General features: G+C 36.0%; 1 protein-coding gene across 1 annotated transcript in view; it reads left to right on the plus strand.

Moving 5' to 3' along the window:
- LOC143382350 (mannosyl-oligosaccharide 1,2-alpha-mannosidase IA-like) overlaps positions 1 to 22,684 on the plus strand; it is a 108,802-nt gene extending 86,118 nt beyond the window's left edge. The window contains exons 6-7 of the mRNA XM_076836393.1: positions 20,859 to 21,041; positions 21,704 to 22,684. Coding sequence (XP_076692508.1) covers positions 20,859 to 21,041; positions 21,704 to 21,781 — 261 coding nt within the window. The 3' untranslated portion in view covers positions 21,782 to 22,684. The remainder of the gene's footprint in view (positions 1 to 20,858; positions 21,042 to 21,703) is intronic.
- The last annotated feature ends 476 nt before the right edge of the window (positions 22,685 to 23,160 follow it).

A 23,160-nucleotide genomic window follows, 5' to 3' on the forward strand; every position in this document is an offset into this window, starting at 1 on the left:
ATCCAAAGTACCTCTATTCTTCCCTAGGCCACCCCCCCCAAGCTTATTGTGAATTAGCACCCACATATCAGAGAAAACATTAGGCTTTTGGTTCTTTGGGATTGGCTTATTTCACTTAGCATGATATTCTCCCACTCCATCCATTTACTGGCAAATACCATAATTTCGTTTTTCTTTATGACTGAGTAATATTCCATTTTGTATGTATACCACAATTTCTTTACCCATTCATCTGTAGAAGGAAGGATACCTAGGTTGTTCCACAGTTTAGCTATTATAAATTGAGCTGCTATAAATATTGGCATAGCTGTGTCACTGTAGTATGCTGATTTTAAGTCCTTTGTGTATAAATCAAGGAGTGGGATAGCTGGGTCAAATGGTGGTTCTATTCTATGTTTTCTGAGGATCTCCATACTGTTTACAATAGTGATTGAACAAATTTGCAGTCCCACCAGTAATGTATGAGTGTACATTTTTCACATCCTCACCAACATTCATTGTTGGTTGTATTCTTGATAATTGCCATTCTGACTGGAGTGAGATGAAATCTCAGTATAGTTTTAATCTGCATTTCTCTAATAGAAGAAAAAGTAGGCCCAAATCTGCATTATGTCAGCTTAGGAATTGACTTCCTTAACAAGACTCCTAAAGCACAAGAAAATAAATCAAGAATCAATAAGTGGGATGGAATCAAACTAAAATACTTCTTCACAGCAAAGGAAATAATCAAGAATGTCAAGAGAGTAAAAATGGGAGAAAATACTTATCACCTACACCTCAGAGCATTAGTCTCCAGGAAATATACAGAACTCAAAAAATTTAACACCAAAAAACCAAATAACCCAATCAATATTTAAATGGGCTAAGGAACTGAACAGACACTTCATGGAAGAAGAAATTCAGTGGATCAACAAATATATTTAAGAAGTTCATTGGCTTTTAATTTCATTCAAGATATCTTGTGAGATATAGTAAAAACTTTTAGCCATTTCCAAACTGGGTAATTTTTTTATATCTTAAATTCCTACTCCTAAGTAATGATTTTCAATCTGATATTTTATTACTCATTATTTTATCTGGGTTTTATTTTGTGTGTGTGTGTGCTGTCTAACATAGCTAAGTTTGTTTTCCCCCAAAGCATGTGTGTTTGTTAGACATTTTTTGAATACTTAATCTTTTCTTCATGATTTAAAATGGCAAGTGTGGCCAGCTGGCTGTGCTGGCCAGGTGTGCTGAGTTCAAAGGGGCTGGATGCAGCAATAACTAAAAAAATGGCAAAGAAAACATGCAACCCATGTAAATGAGTTTCTCAGGTCAAGGACAGGATTGCTCAGTGAGGTGACCCCAAGAGTCAGTCCACGCTGGAAAAAAAAAAAAGCATGCACCCAGGTTCTTTTTGTTTTATAGGGTGACACACATAAATGAGGTTCCATGGAATATTCTTTACCAAATAAGGCAGGGAATAGGGTTTCGAAGGTGGAGTCTTACTTGGTAATGTCTTGTGGTCAGCAGATTGATTGACATCTTGGCTAGTCACACCCATCTCAGGTGCTGTGTGGGATCACAGGCAGAGCAAGAGGAGAGGCACACATGCCTCCCACAGACCAAGCAGCGTGCAGTGCCAGACCAGTCCCCTCATAGGTTCAGATGGGCATAGCTCTCACACAGAGCTCAGGGATGGCTCCAGACAGGCAAGGGTATCAAACACATGAATCTCTACTGCACAGTTATGTGAATCTTCATTCCTTCATTTTCTACTGTTTCCCACTGAATTTTGATCTATTTCAATAATATATTCCTTTAATGAAATTTTAAGTATGTTTGTATTCATTTTAAAAATGTTCATTGTAATATTCACAAATATTTGTCTTCAGAAAACCTTAAATAAAAAACATCAAATTCCATTAAGAAAATTCTTTGGAGGTTTATAACTGTAATTAAATAAGTAAGACTAATCTGAAAAAAAAATGATGTCTTTTAAATTGAATATATAATATATTTTTGAATATATATTACTTTTTTAAAATAAAACTTTATATTGTTCTTAAAAATGACCTTGACTAATTCTTAAATTTTTGCCAAGAAAATTTTTGGTTTTATTTTTATTTTACAGTTAGAAAATTGACTTTTATTACATTTTAATATTGATATATAGAAAATTTATCATTTTATTAAGTCAATATAACAATCTTAAGATATATTTGAATATGTTTTTATATTATGCAGGTTAATAGTGAGAATTTGCTATTTTTCCCCCATGTTTTTTTCTTAAGTCTTGATGTGTTGATAACACCTAAGAAAAAAAATAGGAATGTAATAGATTTTCTTGTTCTGTCCTTAAGCATAATGATAATCTTTTTATATTTGTCCATTGATTGTTATTTTTATATTTACATAAATATATTTAACTCATTTATAAAAAGTTTCTATTTTTTAGCAAGGACTTTTTTCCTTTAGAAAATGATGGTGAATTTAACCAAATTATTTCTTTCACATTTACCAAATAATCATATTTTTTTCTCATTTAATTTAATAATACAACAATTGATATTAATAGATCCCACTTAGTTGAGCCATCCTTGCATTGTATAGTTTTATTAAAATAAAGCAATGCTTAGTGGTTGAACATTTTATTTGGATTTTTACAGATATGTTTAATTTTATGAAATTTTTGTTTGATGTTAACATTAGAATAATGTTGTCCTCATGGAAATAGTTAAAAACTTTTTTCTATTCTTTTCTGCCTCTGGGATAACCTCATATTATTAGAAATGATCTGCTTCTATCTAAACTGGATAGAGTGTTTCAGAAGTAGATTTTTTTTACTTCATTTCAATTCTTTTGCAATTTTTATTCTGTTTCTACTTCTTATTATTTGTGTAGTCAATCTGTGTTTATAGTACTGTAATAAATATGTTCCTAGGAAACAATTCTTTTGTTTTGGAACAAAAACCCAATTATGATGCCATAATGAAGACTGAATATGTCAATACTTGATGTTCCCCTAAACAGTTAGTTTATGATTTTAGGATACTGATAATGTTGCAAAAATAGTAATAATGATTATGGATGTAGTTATTTCCATAGAGTAAGTTAAAAGTCATCTTGTCTTTCTGCTACGTAGCAGTAAAAACTCTTCACTTCCTTTTACATGAAAATTAAATAGCATCTTGTTCCTAAAAGCTCTATTTAAGGGGAAATAAACATTTGACAAAACATTAGAGTTCCTCATATACAGCGAAGCAGGAAAGAAATATTTGAAGTTTGGAAAGGATGGTGTCAGAAAACATATGGATACATTTTGGAAATCATTGATAGTCCACATTTAGGATAATTTAAAACGAACTATAATACTCAAAGAAGAAACTACCAAAAATTTTTAACAGAAAGTGATTAACATATAAACTCTACAAAGTGGCATTATGTTTTCTAGAATGGCAAACATTTTCTCAACCTATTACTGTAACAGCCTCTATCATACTATTTATCATGCTTAGTTTTCAAGCCACGTATACATACGTGTGTGTGTGTGTGTGTGTGTGTGTGTGTGTGTGTAGTGAAAAACTAGTACAGAGATACAGTTCTCAAGAGATGCCCATGCATTCAGTCATCCTAGCTTCATGTAAGTCAGGAAAATTCATGAATTATTTAAAATCTGGACCAAAGCCTCAACTGATTTATCAGAACTGTTTATTGTAGCTATTTTCTGAAAAGAAGACCATTTTATATCCAGGATATGACTAATTTATAAAGCTAAAAGGGAGAGGAAAATCAATCCATAGGTTGCAGCTGTAGGCTGGAAAAATATATGGTCTGAAAGAGGAAGGAGAAAGAAAGACTAAGATTCAATTAAATGGGAATGAATAATTTGCTATGAAGAACTTAATGGCTTTTCCAAATGTATTCTGTTCAATTACTTCCTTCCTAGTATGACTACTCTCTGTGTTAATAGGGCTCTAACTGGGTGTGATGGCTCACCACAGTCAGGGAGGAGGGTAGGACAGTAGACGGCAGGAATCCCCATTTAGGAAATAGGTTCTCGACATCCTATTAAAATTAGAGGTCCTCACACTAACAACTTCTTTTGAGTTATTATTATGTTTATTATTATGTTTTTCGTTAAAGTAAATAAATATTACAGAGAAATTCTATCCACAAAGTAATTTAATTAAATAGTTCATGGGCACCCATACTACCATTATAAACATTAACCAAGCTGGATACTGAGAGAATGCACATAGGATGGAAAAGTTGTGATGCAGTTTTTGGACTGGAATGAAGTGACCAAAATCATGGATGAAGTATTTAAGAAGGTGAAGATGATCTAAGAAAGCTTTTTCTCTTTTCTTTTTTCCCCCAGTCTTTCTTTCCTTTTCATTTTTCATTCAGTAAACATATATTTAACAGGCAGCCCTGCTAAATAATGGAGATAAAAATATAAAACATTGTGGGCTGTACCTAGAGAAGCTCATGAACTGGAGAAATAAGAACATAATTACCCATTTTTTTTCTCTTAATAAAGTCAATGTGCTTTTGGGTTTTCTAAGGGAGAGCAAAAGTTCTGATTATGTTCCCGTAAATAAAGCTGGACTGACTTATTGTCTTAGCATAATTTCCACATGTATTTGATACAAGACTTAGTAATCATCACAGAATTCCTCCCGAAGCTAGGATATGCAAATACATATTTGGAAATAAAGCTGGGATACTAGAACATATTGTTTCAATCATTATTTCAAATGCATAATTTATGTCCCATAAGTAATCTGAAATAAAAGGTCCCATATACTGGGAGCAAACCAGTATTTTGTATATCAATTACACCTGAATAAAGATGCTTTAACAGATGCTAATGAGTGAATATGACTGGCTTCATAAAGCCACACCGGTAATTTATTGGGAGAATACCATATCTCAGTAGGGAACTTGGGGCAAGGTTGTGGAGTTTCTCGTAGAGTACAACACTGATAGGACCCTGTGGCAATGTGTTTCACACTTTGTCTTTATATTCTCAGTTTTAATTTCCTCAAAAAAGAATCTGCCTGTCCCCACTATAGGACAGTAACCAGGAGGGTATGGAGACTAGGGGTACACTTCTTTGTATTGAGGGTATTCCTTTAAAGGAGGGATATGTTTTCAGTTGGACAACTTCCCTTAAAGCGATGTCTTCCATATAAAAAATTATCATTTTTACCTTTTTGGTAGAATTTGTTCCTAATTTTGCAATTATTAAAGAAGGAAACTTGTTTCTTATCAAATTTCTAGTTTACTCCAGACCTTGAGCATCTTTGGAGGACAAAAAAACGGTTGAAGCTGTGTATCAGGGCATCTTGTTGATTTAAGGTATGTCTCCCTTTCTTGATTTATGGGATGATATTTGTGCATGTTCTTCCTTCGTCTCTTAAGTTTTTAGGGTAGACAGGCATTCTTACAATCGCTCAGACAGTTCAAATTAATTTGAGGGCTTTGATAACCATGCCACAGAACCCATAAAGTAAGCTCAATAGGATTTTCAGACTGAACAAAAATTCACCATTAGATTTCAAGAAACTGACAATTTTTCCTTCTTTCATTCAAAGGATGATCTTCCCCCAATACTGCCGTAGACTCCAAAAATGTTTATACTTGAATTTACTCAGCATACATTTATTCAACATCTATACCACATGTGGAATTGCACTGGATGTTGAAAATACAGCAAAACTAATATAGAGTCCTCACAGTCTAACAGAATAGACCTCAGAGTCTAACAAAAAAGACCAGCACACAGGCTCAGAGTCATGACATACCTGCAAATGCATTTTAAAGGGAGCCCAGGGTGGCTTTCAGAATGGTGAGAAGGGAAGCTCTACAGACACTCTCCCCGGCAAAACAGCAATAACTTGAAATTTTGTAAAATTATATATGAATTATCTAGAAATAACTCTAAGGACATCCACCCAATAGGGAAACACTGATTTAAGAAAATCTACAGAATTGAAATAAGAACAGTAAGAGTCTGTAACAATTGAGCCATGATGCTTTCCTCTATGCCCTCTCAGCTTGGTGTCATAAAAAATCTTCTACAGCCATGTGTGGCTGAGAAACACTGCTCCCTCCAGACTCTTTGCACTCTAAGGCTACAGTTTCTCCTTGAGAAATGAAGTCCACCAGCATCCCTGATCCTTCCCCCTGAGATACACAACATGGAAACTTTTTTCAGATCATCACATCTTAGAGGTCTGAGTTACCAGCTTTCATCCCAACCCAGCTCGCAGGATAGAAGTTTTACCCTAAACATAGAAGGCTAAGATCGCTGCATCCTGATCACCTTATCCTCAACTTACTTATAGGTCAGACATAGGCTGGGAAATATAAATTAATAAGACCAAGGACTAAGAGCCTTATTTTAGTCAGCTGTTTCACTGCTGTGACTAAAAGATCTGACCAGAACAACTATAGAGGAGGAAGAAAGTTATTTGAGGGCTCACAATATCAGAGATCTTGGTCCATAGAAGGCGGGTTCCATTCCTCGGGGTTGGAGGTGATGCTGAACATCATGGCGGACAGGGTGGCAGAAGGAAGCATCTCACATCATGGTGATCAAGAAGGAGAGAGAAAGAGAGAGAAAGAGAGAGAGAGAGAGAGAGAGAGACTTCTTGTCAGATACAAATATATACCCCAAAGCTACACCCCAGCTTCCACCTTCTCCAGCCATACCCTGCTACCTCAGTTACCACTCAGTTAATCCCTATCAGGGGATTAAATCACTGATTGGGTTAAGGCTTTCACAGCCCAATCATTTCTTCTCTGAACCTGTGAGCTTTTGGGGGACACCACATCTAAGCCATAACAAGTCCCCCCTAGAATACTATACTCATGAGGGAGTCACTCTGGGAGGAGGTGATCCTCTGTTCCCACCTTTAGTCTCAAAGCAGAGATACATAGATCAAAATTAGCCTGAAATAAAAAAATAAATAGCAAGAGGAGTTTTGGTAAATGCACAAGTGTATGAAAACTTATACATCCCTAAAGAAACAATGAGTCACATAAGGGTAATTAAAAAATAATTGGAGGTTATTGGAAAATGTAAGCATAACATTTAAAAACTAAGTACATATAAGCTAAAGTATTTCTAAGATGAAAACTTATAGGTATAAATGCTTATTTCCATAAACAAAAAAGATCCAAGTCAGTAACCTAAATTCTACTTTAATAACAAGAAAAAATAAACTAAATCCAAGACAAACAATAGGAAAGAAGTAAGATTAATGTGAAAATAAATAAAATAGGAAAAAGGAAACTAATAAATAGAATCAACAAATAAATAATAAAATTTTTATTCTTTGAAAAAAAAACTCAATCAAATTGAGAAACTATTAACTGACTCTTTATTTCCCCACACCAAAAAATTACAAGAACCAAATTACTAAACACAGAAATTCAATAGGAAACATCACAACAGAACTTACAGAAATAAAAAAAAAATCATAAGATTATACTATGAAGAACTAAGCCAAAAATTTGATAACTTAAATGAAATGAGTCAACTCCTGGACAAACATAATAAAAAGATTCAGTAAAAATAAAAAATACAAATAGACCTCTAACAAATAAATGCATTCTATTAGTAATTAAAAATGCCTCTCAGAGGGGTTGGGAGTGCCAATATAATTTAGTGGTAGAATGCTTGCCTCTCATGCAAAAGGTACTATTTTCAATTCTCAATCCCCCAAAATAAATAATTGAATTGAATTGATTTACATCAAACACCTCTCACAAGTAAAACCCTGGGTTTAGGTTGCTTTACTAGTGAATTATATTAAATATTTAGGAAACATATTTAGAAAAAAATTTAGGAAAAAAAAACCTCATCCAAGAAAGTTATTTTGATAACCAAGCTGACAGTATCAAAAATAAATAATAGATCAACATTTTTTAATATATATAGATGCAAAAATCTTTAACAAAATGATAATAAATTAAATCTATGATGTATTCAAATGATTATGCACATAAACAAGTGACATTTGGCCCAGTTACACAAGGTTAGTTTAACATACAAAAATAAATTAATATAACATAGGAATAGTAATAAAATAAAGAGCAAAAAAACACATGGTTGTTTAAATAGATGAAGAAGGTACTGGGCAAAATCAAACACTGTCATGATAAACATATTCAACAAAGTAAGTATAGAAGGAAACTTCTTTTGCTTGGGAAACATAATATTAAATGAAAGAAACCAATCACCAAAGACTTCATTTATATGACATGTTACCAGGCAAACAAACATAGGCAAAGAGTATATTAGTGCTTAGAGCCTGGAGAGGTCGAGAGGACCAACTTGTAATGATATGAGGTTTTCAAGGGCTTTGAAATTAGATGTTAATGATGGTTGGCCAACTCTGAAAATATAATACAATTCATTGAACTTTACATTAAAGTGGGTGAATTGTTTTGGTATGTGAATTTTTAATCTTAAAAGTCAAAGTGTAAAATGCATGATTAGGCACATAGGCAAGACTGGGCAAAGGAGTCAAAACAAAGAAGGAAACTTCTAGGAGAATAGGGCAGAGCTGCCCCTGTCGTTTGCCTGGATAAAGGGAGGAAGGGTAGGACTGGAGTGGTAGGCAGAGAGAATGGCGAGTGTACCGCAGAGATAAGACAGAGCATGGCAAATCTAAATAATGTTGACGTGAGTCTCATCTGTGCCATGTAGACATGGCAGGTCATCTGAAAAGAAGTAAAACTAGAGGGATTAGAAGAGACAAGATTGCGAAGGGCAGATGCCACGCTAAAGTATTAGGACGTTGGCCAGAAAGCACTGATGGTCTGCTACATAATTTTAAGCAATGAAATAATATTGTTCAGGCTTTTGAGATTTAGAATAGTTGCTTTTGTAGCAGGACTGAAGGCAGTTAAACAGGAGGCAGAGAGTCAGGGAAGGGGCCTGGTGATCCAGGAATGGCTTAAATAAAGGGCAAGACCCAAAGCTCTTCAATGTATATGCTTTAACACACCCTCAGGTTTCACCCAGCTCTGTGTTGAGATCAACATCTGTTACGCAAGTTCAGCCAAAGTTGGAATACTCGATTCTTATAATTGAATACAAGAAACATTGTCCTGGAGATTCCAGATCTAAAGATCCTGCTTCAGATCTAGAGTTCATTATTTCCAAGTTAAGGATATAGAGGTGGTTATCACCCATCCTATGAGACAATATCTATATAGACAAGTCATCGGAGACAAACTCACTGCCAGGCAAATTACACACTCACACTGCATATACCTAAGTCATACATGAAAATTTATCAACAAGCTTCTCTGCTTCCCATCTGTTTCATTGACTCTTTTGGCTTCTGAATTTTGTAATTATGAAGGATTTTTTTCTTATGTTCTGAGTTTGAAAATATAAAGCATTGTTCTAAAAATGTTCTTTCCGAAGCCAGTCAGATACCAATTACAAACCGTATTGACAGTGGCATGGAGCCTAATGAGCCTGTCCACAAGGATACAGAAGGGATACATTTGGAGAAATGAATGACACACCACGGGGCCCCAAAAGCCAGATGGATGATTTGATTCCTATTAACTGAGTATTTGTGGTGTTTCAGAAATAGCCGTTATACCCGGAGGGGAACAAAGTTCTATTTGTGATTAACCTATGGTCATTTTAGCAAAACTATAACAGGTGGAAAAAGAATTGCATGCCAACTAAATAAATGAATATCATCCCCTAATTTATGCTTCAGTCAATCACTCACCAAGGTATGTGAGTTAGTAGATAATATGGTCCTAATTTTACAGGTTAAGTGGTAATAAGTTATGTAATTTGTAGAAAGCCAAAAATCAGATAAAGACGAAGTCTTGGGGGACAATTGTTGTTTAGGTTCCGGGCTTCCCTTGGGTGCCAGGAATCCCTAAGGATTGTCCAGTTGACCTCATTCCAGAGTTTTCCATTTTAAGCTACCTTGTCATGGGAGTTAGAGGAGCCCTTGAAGAGTTCAAGCTATCTAAAAGAGTTCAAACCCTTTAAAATTAAACCCCCATATGCCTCCAATGTCTTTCACCTGTAATCACCCCTTCAAATGTGGGTAATTCCCTTCCTTAGGGAAGTGTTTGTTGATACCCATTCGGCTTCCCATCATGGCCACTTTGAGGTTGTGCCTCTCAGTTCTCTGATAGCAGGGAGAATAATGGATTCTATCTGTGCATCTCTCTTTACCTCCACTTGAGAGGCTGCTCCTAGTCAATGACAGAACAAGGTAGGAAGACAGGGGATTCTCTGGCAGGTTTCTCTGACTCTTGGACCTCCGGAGCGGCTCATCAAAACAAAACTTAACCTCGTGCTTAGACCTGCATTATGAGCTGATGACTCTCCTATTGCTTCTATTGTTGTTTTCTCCCATTTCCCAACAACGTTTGGGTATATGCATCTTGAAGAACCTAGACCAACACACCTGCCATACTATCATGTCACCATATTCTTTCATTGTGTCTATAACATGCATCTCAGTTTGTAATTACATGTTCTTTTGATGCAATTATTCAATTAATGTCTGTTCCTTCTGTTAGGTTTATAAGTCTAGAAGAGTACAGACTTTTCTGTTTTGTTCCCCAATATGCTCTGTGTACCCAGTACAGTGCCTGGCACCTACCAGCTGCTCAATAAACCCTGCTTGAATTAGTGGATGAAGAAAAAATCCATAAATAAAGAAAATCAAATTTATTATAATGACACATATGACAGAGAGCTAAATAATGGCATGAACAGCTCTGATCATCCCCTTGATACAATCAGGAGGAAAGCGTTTTAAGGAATCTAACAAAAATAATAGCTTTTGTCATATTCAAGTTATTTCTTCAAGGACATTTTTTTTTTCTCTGCCCTTATTTGTCCTCCATCTTACGCTCATTGTCATTTTCTTTGTTCACTCTTGCTCATTCAGACAGGTCTGAGTTTGAATCCCAATTTAGCTATTTCCCGGCTAAGTGACTTACCTCTGTTGGAGAACTACTTCTTTATCTCATACAATCTGGGTTAACAACAATAAAATTAGCAGTTCTGACATAATGAACATAAATGGGTTATCATATGACCTAGCACAAAATTTTTACCCAATAAATGTTCTTAGTACTTTTATTTTCATCCTCTGCATCGTATTTCTAAAACACCACTTATAGTATTTCTAAAACACCACTTACAGCCAGACTGGAATCACATATCTAAAACTTTCAGCTTATGATTAACTCATCTTTTACACATTTACAGGTAAGAAAAACTTTAGATTGGAACTTGTGTGTTAGGGTAAGAACATGTATTTATAAAGTAATGAAAAATGTATGAATTAGGAAATGAAGATGAAGCTCTTTTCGATCATTACATCTTCTAAAACCAAATAAATGATATGATTTTAATACCATGGGATAGCCTACAAAAACATCCCTTTCCCCTTTCCTCTTATCAATCCAGCTTTCCTCTAATCACTTTGTTTTTAAGTTACATTGGGATGCCATCCCTGTTAAATACAAATATCCCTGTGACTGGTGACCATTGGGCTGTTTGTACCTAGAAAAGGGGCCATTCCTGTTTGAGTCCTAAAAAGGCTTCTCTGGAAAATCTTTGGATTGTGCCCATGTTTACCTCCCTGAGAGGGATGGATGCTACTTCTTGGAGTAATCGGCTAGCTCTGTGACTTAAGTAACTGAGTGCAGCAGCTTCACTAGATCAGAAATTATATTTACCTGCAGCAGAAAAATTCATCCCAGAAAACAAATACATAAACTGAGTAGTCTCCAAATTAGAGGTACAGGCCCTGAGAAATAGCCCGCCCCTTGGAGCTGATCTATTTCCATGTTCTAAGAATTCAGTCAGTGTCTTTTCTATGACACTACACTGATGGACACCTGGCACTGCACTGTTGTCACTGGGTTGTACTCAGAGGACTTTGAGCAGAAACACTAGTGGACACACGTCCGGGCACTGGCCCTGATATCTGTATTATCTTATGAATGACATGCAATTTCTTTGAGGTCCTATTTCCTCACTAGTGAGAGGAGGCATGTGTCAGGCACTTGCTTCAGATCCACTGAGTTTGGCATTCCTGTGACTTGGCTCTAATGACAGCGAAAGCATTACTATCTTTATAAAATAGCGGGGATTGTTGGCAACAACGATCACAACACTGAATGGAAAACAGATACTTCCTCACAATTCCCTGTTCTTCAATATTCTTCTTGGAATCACTCAAGACTAAATAAAACATTCTTCAAATATTTGGATATTGTCCGTGTGTTCCCCCTGTTCTTCTCTTCTGCAAGCTAAACAAACCCAGCGAGGCACAGTTGTGTTGTGTGTGATGTGATTCACAGATCCCTGCCATCTGCCTCTGGGCATGCCTCGTTTGCCAATATCTTTCATAAAATGTACTTTTGAGAACCAAACACCATCTATGCAAAAAAAATAAAAATAAAATTAAAATGACCAATCTCAATTACAGCCATATATTTTTATAGCTCAGCTCTAAGTGCTTCTGTTTCTTAGTCAATCCTCAGTTGGTCATAACAGAAACTGCACAAACGTTCAACATCGGGTTAACAGTAAGTCATTGCTCATTTGCTGTTAATGCCTTCACTTTAAAGGCTTGCTCTTTCTGTTCCCTAGGAGAGCCCATATCCTGAGTCACAGCCATGATTTTCATTTGAGAACAGAGCTATTTTTCAAGTGACTCTTAGGTTGTTTGCCAGAGAAGAATTGACCATTCTCAGGAAAAAAAAAATTAACTTATACAGTACTGTGTTAGCTTTCTTTCATCACAGTGTCAAAATACCTGATATGAACAACCTCCAAGGAGGAAAGATTTATTTTTAGCTCATGGTTTCAGTTCATGGGCAGCAGGTTCCATTGCTTTGGGCCTGAGACAAGGCAGTGGGAGGGTGTGGTGGAGGAAAGCTGTTCAACTCATGGTGGTTTGGAAATTGAGATAGAGAAAGGGGATGGGAGCAAGATGTAGTCCCCCTGGGCATGCTGCCAAGAACCCACTCCCTCCAATGGGGTTTCACCTCCTACAATTCCCACCAACTTCCCATAATCCATTCAGCTATAAATTCCTCAATAGACTAATCCATTCACTTTCCAGAGGCCTCACCTCTGAATCTTGCTGAAAAGAGAACCAAGCCTTCAACACATGAACCTTGGTGGGACATCCCAGATTTGAACCATAACAAGGTCCTGGCAAATGCATCTCTTATAGATGTCAATATATATTAACCAATGAGTTATAATTATTTAAATAATATAGACCCATGGATATCAATAAGGCATTTATATCATAGCATCACTGACTGACCTGAGGGCATGCATGTCAGTGCTTTGGATATAAAAATTAGCAGGGCGTAGTGGGTAGTGGTGCACACCTGTAATCCCAGCATCTTGGGAGGCTGAGGCAGGAGGATCTCGAGTTCAAAACCAGCCTCAGGAAAAGCGAGGCGCTATGCGGTGAGACCCTGTTTCTAAATAAAATACAAAACAGGGCTGGGTATGTGGCTTAGTGGACAAGTACTTCTGAGTTCAACCCCTGGTACCTCTCTCCAAAAAAAAAAAAAAGACAAAAACTAGAGATAACATGCAAGGAAATTAATGACTGCCCTGGAAGCTAAAGGCTCATAATAAACTTCATTTATTTCAGTTTCCCAGGTAGTATAATCTCACATATCCTTCATGTAGCTAACAATGTTGCATCGAGGATAAGACACAAGTGGATTTAATTGATGAATAGAATTAATTTCATTGATATGAAAGTAAATGCCCAATCAATATTTGCTGAATTGAATTGTAATAAGCAGATAATCTCTTATAGCCACATTAATAAATCATCTTTATAATTATCTCACCTAGACCATGGAAATAAAGGGATAGTGGTTGAAAACATGGGCCTTGGGAATGAGGGTCTTGGCTTTATAAATTCATCTGTCTATTGTGCATTTTACTTTATTTGTCTATACATTACATTATTTTGGGCTTGTTGTGAGGATTAAATGAGTTGAGTAATTTAGCAAAACATTTATTCAAATATTTAGAAATAGAACATTTCCAATAAATTGCAAAGTAAATTTTATGTGTTAAATTTGCAAGTAACAAATTTATTTGGCCATTCAAAACTTGTCTAGAATTCAAATAAACTTTTACTGTAGTCATCTAAAAATTCTAGAATTTCACTGGAAATTTCCTATGCTTATCTTAAGAAGATAATAAAAAGCAATAATAATACTACAATGTTTACTATGCACTAGAAATGATTCAAATTATTCACATTTGTTAATCTGGTTAACAAAGGAGAAAAAAAATCACAATTTATACCATTTGACTTCTTCAATGCTCAGTCTGTCAAGAAATTAAAAAGTAAAAGAACTATGTAAATTAAACAAAATGTGAAGATGTTTGTGTCCCATGCAAATACCCTTTAATATACCTGGGTTTCCTAAATTCAGGGTTCCTTGGCTATGATGCAAATCTATTTACAATACACAGAGCATCTGTACTGTATCACCTATGGAACTTGGAGGAAGGGGAACCAATATAAACACATAGCTCACGCTGTCTGATGGATCATTCATAATAAAGTCATTTGTTTCTGAAAAAAAAAGAAATTAATAAGTAATATTTTCTTTGGAGATGTGGATATTTTGTTTATCTACTATGTAGTGCATCTTAATTTTATTTATTAATTTAATAATTTGTTTCTGTGAATTTATTTAATGGTGTATTTAGTAATTCATTTAGTAACTACTTAATAATTTAACTTATGCAATATATATTAATTTAAAAATCTGACAATAAGTACATGAAAAAATGCTCACCATCTCTAGCAGTCAGAGAAATGCAAATCAAAACCACCCTAAGATACCATCTCACTCCAGTAAGATTGGCAGCCATTATGAAGTCAAACAACAACAAGTGCTGGCGAGGATGTGGGGAAAAGGGTACACTTGTACATTGCCGGTGGGACTGAAAATTGGTGCTGCCAATATGGAAAGCAGTTTGGAGATTCCTGGGAAATCTGGGAATAGAACCACCATTTGACCCAGCTATCGCCCTCCTCAGACTATTCCCTGAGGACCTTAAAAGAGCGTACTATAGGGATACTGCCACATCAATGACCATAGCAGCACAATTCACAATAGCTAGACTGTGGAACCAACCTAGATGCCCTTCAATAGATGAATTGATTAAAAAATGTGGCATTTATACACAATAGAGTATTACTCTGCACTAAAAAATGACAAAATCATGGAATTTGCAGGGAAATGGATGGCATTAGAGCAGATTATGCTAAGTGAAGCTAGCCAATCCTTAAAAAACAAATGCCAAATGTCTTCTTTGATTTAAGGAGAGCAACTAAGAACTGAGCAGGGAGGAAGAGCATGAGGAAAAGATTAACATTAAACTGAGATGAGTGGTGGAAGGGAGAGGGAGAGAGAAGGGAAATTGCATGGAAACGGAAGAAAACCCTCAACGTTATACGAAATCACATATAAGAGGTTGTGAGGGGAAAGGGGGGTGGAAACAAGGGAGAGAACTGAACAACAACAGATGAGGTAGAGAGGGAAGATGGGAGGGGAGGGGAGGGGGGATAGCAGGGGATAGGAAAGGCAGCAGAATACAACAGTCACTAATACGGCATTATGTAAAAATTGTGGATGTGTAACTGATGTGATTCTGCAATTTGTATTTGGGGTAAAAATGGAAGTTCATAACTCACTTGAATCAAATGTATGAAAGATGATATGTCATGAGCTTTGCAATGCTTTGAATAACCAATAAAAAAAAGAAAAATAAATAAATAAATAAATTCAGGGAAAAAATATATTGGAAAGCTAATTGATCACTATGTGACCCTCCATGTGTATAAAATATATTTAATATTGTAAGATAAAGTTGAATTCCACAGATGTAGAACGTTTCTTGAGGGAAAAAAGTATCCACTTACCTGGTATCAAAAAAGGGGAAAGAAAATGTATTCTTTAGTTATGCGCAGAGCAGTGGGAGATTGAGAATATACAATGCAAATCAATCCTATATTGTATTTCCAGGGGCACGTGAGACTTTTAGCTGCAGTTGTTGTGCTGAGCCTCCACGATCAATCTGTTCTAAAATGGCAAATATCTCACTATTGAACAGGGCAATCATTTCATTTCCAGCAGAGGAGAATAAAGACAGTGCACTTGGAGATTATTCCCCATCTGGATATAATTTACCCTATGTCTCAGTTTTCAGTTATCGTCTTATTCAGTGTTACAGGATATTATTCATAGACTAAACTCAATGCATTTATTCCTGCATTGGAAGAGAGTTAGATAAAACTTCTAAGCATTCAAAAATATTTACTGTCTAAATTAATTCAAGAAGTGCTCTATTCTGACAAAACAGCCTATTATCAAGTTCTTTTACTGAATCCTCTGCCTCCAGGCAGGCAAATAAATTGGGGAAAAAAATAGAAGGATGCATCTATCTATTCAACAGTTCATATTCATCACTTGTAGGACTGAGAAATTGACAGATTCCTAAGGTAGTTCTTAATCACATTTATTGTCAAAAAGCTTTTGTCTAGGTCTTGGCATACCCACTTCAGGATCATTGCTTCTTATTTAGTAGCTCCTACACCCCTAGCTGAGTATGGAGGACACCTTCCCTACTCTTGCATGGCTTTCCTATGACCATCCACCCTCGGAGATTGAGGTGGGAGCAGTAAGCTGAGGGTCTACTGCATGCTATCTCAGTGTTATTAACTCTTGAGGATTAGCTGCCCACACATCATCTAAATGTCAAAGAACAAACTTATGGGTATTCATTGTCAATAACACTTTGCATTTTTCAACTACTTCCAGGGAACTCAAATGCTTTGTTTTGAAATGCTAAACCCTCCTAGCCTTTAAATAGAACAAAACTTTAAATTCTTCTAAGGCCCTTGGACTTTGATTATTGGTCTATTCAATATATTTAGAATCAATGTTTGTTGAAGGCCTATGATGCCCTTGACTTGGGCTAGACAACAAGGAAAGTGATGACCAAGATAGTCCTTGTCCCAGAGGGACTTCTTATGGCATAAAAGGGGAAGAAACAATGAAATTATTATAGGACAAGGAAGTGTATGCAATGGTACAGTCACAGTGAATCATGGGAGCTCTTTGGTACAAACCCAGCCCAGCCTCAGAGATGAGTCAGAGTCAGCCATACAGAGAGGGGAAGGCATTCCCGGAAGGTAGATGAACTTTTGGAGCAAAGGCACAAAAGCATAAATGACAAGGTGCTTGGGAGAAATCCAAAGAATCCAATGATGCCTTCTGCATACTGCTGCACTGTGATGACTATGAAAAGCAGTAATTTGAGAAATAGCAGAAGTAGAAGAGGTCATCTTTGGTGGTTTATTTAGGTTGGGGACATGAGAAAGCAGGAAGTGTGGGTGACTCCTCGTTTCCACAAGGTGCCTGGTGGCAGCGTAGACTAAATTGTAGACTACAGAGGGCACAGAATAGGGAGTGGAACCCTCTCCATTGTGTTTGTAATAAGCATGGTATATGTAAAACTCATGTTTGGAAAGAAAAAAAATCTATTCAGAATTAGAATTTATCTATAGAGGTAGCAATGAATCCAGGAGAGTGGGAGAAGGAATGGGATTCCACGGAACCACCAACATTTAGAGATACTCCTGGGTCTGCTTCAAAGACTGCCAGACTGCCTTCAAAATAAGAACTTCTTGAAATGTAAGGACTTATGGACCCCTGAAGATGTCCACATCACAATCTCCCAAACTTGCAAATATTGTAAGTTACATGCCAAAGATGAACTAGGATTGTAAACAAAATAAGATTGCTAACCACCTGACATAAAATTGGGAAATCATTCTGGGTCACCCAAGGAGGCCCAACGTAATCACAAGAGTTTTTAAAGTAAAATGAGGAACAGGAGTCAGGGTCAGAGTGATGGGGTGTGAGGAAGAGTTGAGCTGTATTTGCTGGCTATGAAGATGGCTTCGAGGGAGCCAGAAGCCAAAGAATGAGAGTCACCTCTAGCAGCTGGAAAGGGTGAGGAATAGTCTTCTTTAGAGATTCCAGAAAGAATGCAGCCTATTGATATGATTTGAGCCCAGTGAGACCGATTTCTGACTTCTAATTTCCAGGACCCCAAATCTGTACCATTTGTTACAGAAGCAAAGACAATTAACATTTCACTCTATCTTGGGTTTTGTTATAAAGAGATATGAAGTGTCCCCCAAAATCTCATGTGTTAGACAATGCAAGGATTTTCAGAGGTGAAATGGTTAGATTATGACTGCTGCAACCTAATTGGTTGGCTAATTCACTTGAATGAACTGAGTCCTAACGGTAGGCAGGTAGGGTGTGGTTGGATCAAGTAGGTCACTTTGTATGTCTTTGGGTTTATATTTTGTCCCTAGTTAGCATTGCACTTTCTCTCCCTCCCTCCTTCTCTCTCTCTTTATCTTTCTCTCTCTCCAACTGCTTCCTGATTGTCATGTTCTGAGCTCCTTCCTTGGCCACACAGTTCTGCCATGACATTCCACTTCATCTTGGGCCCAGAACCATGGAGTCAGCTAACCATGGAATGAATCTCTGAAATCATAAGCAAATAAACTTTTCCTCCTTTAAATTGTCCTTGTCAGGTATTTTGATCACAGTTACAAACAAAGAAAAAGAAAAGAGAAACAAACACTGACTGAAACTCTCTGTACAGCATTTAGTGACATGTTTGTGACATATAAGCTCAAAAAAGAATTTTACGAATGGACAAATATGTAAACAAATACCCTAAAGATATGTGATTTGTCTAGGTATTTCAGGCTGTGCCAGTTGAGGAAAACAGAATCATTTGTTTTCCAAATTCCATGTATAGATTTTCTTATGACAGAATGTATTGAAAAAATCAAACAAAGGCTGCAATCTGTATACAGGGTAAAAATGGGAGTTCATAACCCACTTGAATCAAAGTGTGAAATATGATATATCAAGAACTATGTAATGTTTTGAACAACCAACAATAAAAATTTAAAAAAACAGAATACAAGCACATTTCAATTTATGAATTATTGGTGATACAGAATCCCTTAGAATTTATTTCCAATGTCAACTACTGGCACAGTAGTTGCTATTTCGTGTTTCTCTTGTATTTTGTGACAGTCCTGCTTCCCAGTCAAACATTAGGCCTGTGTAGAACAGAGAGTTAATATTATACCACTTTATGTCCATGACACCTTCAGAAAAGGTCTACTGTTATTTTTTTATTATGGGTCAGGTAAGAGTTTCTCTTGCTGTTGAACAGGCTTTTGAGGGACAATTGTTTTAGTTTCAGGAATTTTGTGAAAATGTTGACATTGGGCCAGGATCTTGAAATTGACCAAGGTGGATTATTTACACCAAAACAAACAAACAAAAAACAGAAAATACTACAAATCAGCCTCTCATCCACATACCAGTTGTGAACCAGTTACTAGCCTACTTGATTGGTTTGAAGAATTCATGAGGGCAGTGTGGGTTAATGTCAAGTCAGTTATACTTTACAAAAACACAATTGGAACAAAAATGTATACAATACTGATGCAAATTAGAATCTATTATTTCAATAGAATTTATTTAAAATATTTCCACTTATTGTCCTGTTTTAAAAGAATACATCCTTAATTAAACAGTTGCTTCAAAATAACTCTAGTGTTGTCCTTTGTGAAAATCCCATAAGGAGAAATAACAGGACTAACAGATTACCCCACAAGAAGAATTTGGTTCAAGCAAGCTTTCAGATTATTCCATTGAACAGTTTATGGTTGTTGATTGATTTTCAGATATAATCTCCATGTCACTCCAAGAAGAGTGATATTCTTTAATAGTAATTATCTTTGTTCATTATACTCTAATGCTTGTCCTGTGTTTTCGTCAGAGAGAATTGTCAAATTCCTCATTTTATTTCTTTTTGTTAATGAATATAAAACAAAAGCTTCAAAATCCATTTCAAGAATTAGGTATCTGAGGACTTTAGAGGTAAGTCCTACTGTTAATATACTGCATGACCTTGAACAAATCAATTGGTCTATAGTATAATATTATCACCTTTAAAAATAGAAATTAAAGCAATTTTACAAACAATAATTTTAATTATTATTAGTCTATTTAGAAACCTCTTATACTATGCTCTTTGTAATAGGAGAAAATAAAATTGTTTATGTACTCAAGAAGTATATCATCTATTAAAGTGAATAAAATAAAAACAATGTAAGTAGGAACAATGCAAGGTTAATATAGCATGTTATGGAAAGAACGCAGACTTTGAAATTAGTCAGATGTAGGTTTAAATCCCTGAAATGTAATTTTAAGAGGCCCTCAGCTTTGATAATCTGTTTCATCAGATTTGTGGTAAAAGTAACAGCAACACCTACAAAGCACCTGTAGGCACTGAATTAACTAGAGCTTCTACTATGATTCTGGACAAGACATATTTAAGACTGGAAATGAAATTGACTTAGAATTCCTATTAATGTGGCATATTAGACAGTATGTGGAATGAAAGGTAACATGACAAATTCTGAATCCTGTGTGGTCCCTAAATAGCTGTTTAACATTGGATGTATTCATGGGTTCAGGACTCCTTTCACTCAGTAGTAAATGGTTGTAATGGAAAGGGAAGTTGATGTGTTAAATATTCTCTAAGTTCACTTTCACTGCTAAATATTTAGACTAACATGTAAAATGTGATAAAAATGGCTCCAACATCAAAGGACCAATGGTGTTAATGGCATTAATGGCTTAAATTATTATGACATGCTATTTACATAACCCCTACCATTAACATAGCCTCACTCTTCCCTCAGCATCTGCAAAACACAGAGGAGGAGTCCACATGGTTTCACAAGTTTTTCCTTGGAATATTCATGGACCACTTCTACTTGATGTTTGCCTTGTGTTTACTTCCTGAAGGTTTGGGTGTTGGAGTCTCCCAAACTAGTCATATACATCTAAAACACTTTTATATTGGATGGCTACCGCCAGTAGAGGTAAGGTTTGCTCCTACACACCTCAGTAGGGTTTGCTTTATTAAGTAGTGGCTGAAACAGTTTGCAAAAAGAGAGAGAGACAAGATTTATGAAACAACAGTCTTCAATACACTTTGCACCCAGCTCTGATCATAGGGATGTTTGAAAGGTGGGATAAAAAAGGAATGTCTTTATGATGCCCATATTTACTTACTTGAATGGCTGTGGCACAAGGAGAGAGAAGACAGGGGAAGCCAAACTTATTTCCTGAGTTGAGCAGATGGAGCGAGAGTTTTTCATGAGAAAGAAGGGAAAGGGCAGCTGAAATTAACAGGACAGAGTTGGAAGAGGAGGGAGCTGTAGAGTGAGAGCAATATGATAATCTGCCTAGTCTCCCTCAAATATTCAATAGTTTTGATCAACACTCATACATAAATAAAGAACATGAGATTGGGGGAAAGAAGCAACTAAAAGGTTTAGAGGGAATGGTACCCAGTGTCCCCAAAATGTGACCTGTTCCCAGGACTGAGATTGAAAAGTCTTATTATGGTGACTCTGAAGAGGACATAATTATCCCTGGACTCTTACTCCAGTCCTGGCTGACAAACTTTTAGACAATAACGATTACACATCACAAAAAACTGATGTACCACTCTCATGACAATTCTGTTCTTCATCCCTAGCAAAGGCTCAGTGAAGAACCTCAACTTCCTTCCTGGCCAAGCTGTAGTGAGGTACCACCACTGGCAAGAACAAAATGATGTCCGAGGAAGGTGAAATCGTCAGCAGGGACATTTTATATGAAGATGAGCCAAATGGAAAATTTATTCCTTAAAAACACAACTAAAATGGCATGGAAGACACTGAGAAAAATCCATACAGATACAGTCATCTGATCCTTGACAAAGGGACCAAAAACATACTTTAGAGAAAAAACAGCCTTTTTAGCAAATGGTGCTGAGACCACTGGATATCCTTATGTAGAAAAATGAACCTAGATCCCTCTCTTTTACCCTGCACGAAAAATCAACTCAAAGAGACCCAAGGTCCTATGAATTAGACCAAAACATCATAACTGCTAGAAGAAAACATCGGGTCGTATTTTAACACATTGACACAGTCCTTAATGACTCCTAAAGTTCAAAAAATAAAACCAATCATCAGTAAGTGCGAAGACTTCAAATTAAAAAGCTTCTGCACAGCAAAGGAAACAGAGTATGAAGAGAGATTCTACAGAATGGGAGAAAAACCTTTGGTGGCTACTCTTCCAACAGGAGATTAATATCCAGATTATATATAGAACTCAACAAAATTCAATGCCCAAAACCCAAATAACTCAGTCAATAAATGGATGAATAACAAATATATGAAAAGATGTTCAATACCATTAGCAAACAGGGAAACGAAAATCAAAACAATACTGAAATTTCATTGCACTCATGTTAGAATGGCAGCCACCAAAAATACAAATGACAGTGAATGCTGGTGATGATGTGGGTGAAAGGCAGACTTATACACTGTTGGTGGGGCTGCAAATTAATACGACCACTTTGGAATGCAATGTAGAGATTCCTTGAAAGACTAGCAATAGAAACACCATGTGATTCAGCAATACCCCCACTTCTTGGTATTTATGCAAAAGAACTAACATGAGCATACTATAATGATACATGCATACCAATGTTTAAGCTGCACAATTCACAATTGCCATATGTGTGTGTATGTGTATACACACAAAAAAAAATTGAGTATTAATTAAGCAGAAGAATAATGAAATTATATCCTTTGTTGGTAAATGGATAGAACACTACGTGAAAAAAAATCAAACCTAGAAGTCAAGGATCCAATATTTTCTTTCATATACAGAACCTAGAGAAAAATAAGGAATTTTTTTAAAAAGGGGGAAATCTCATGAAAAGAGAAGGGATTACAATGGAGTAGAGAAAGAGGATGGAGAGAGTGAAGGGAGGAATGGGAAAGCAAAGGAACTGTGGAATAAAATTGACCACACTGTGCTGGGTACATGTATGAATATATCAGTGAATTCCACTTTTATGTTTAACTATAGTGCACCAATTAAAAAACAAATTAATAGAAGGAAGACAAATAGGGTAGAGGAAGAAGACCAGGGAGGGAGAAT

This window comes from Callospermophilus lateralis, chromosome 16 (assembly GCF_048772815.1).
Source record: "Callospermophilus lateralis isolate mCalLat2 chromosome 16, mCalLat2.hap1, whole genome shotgun sequence".
NCBI lineage: Eukaryota > Metazoa > Chordata > Mammalia > Rodentia > Sciuridae > Callospermophilus > Callospermophilus lateralis.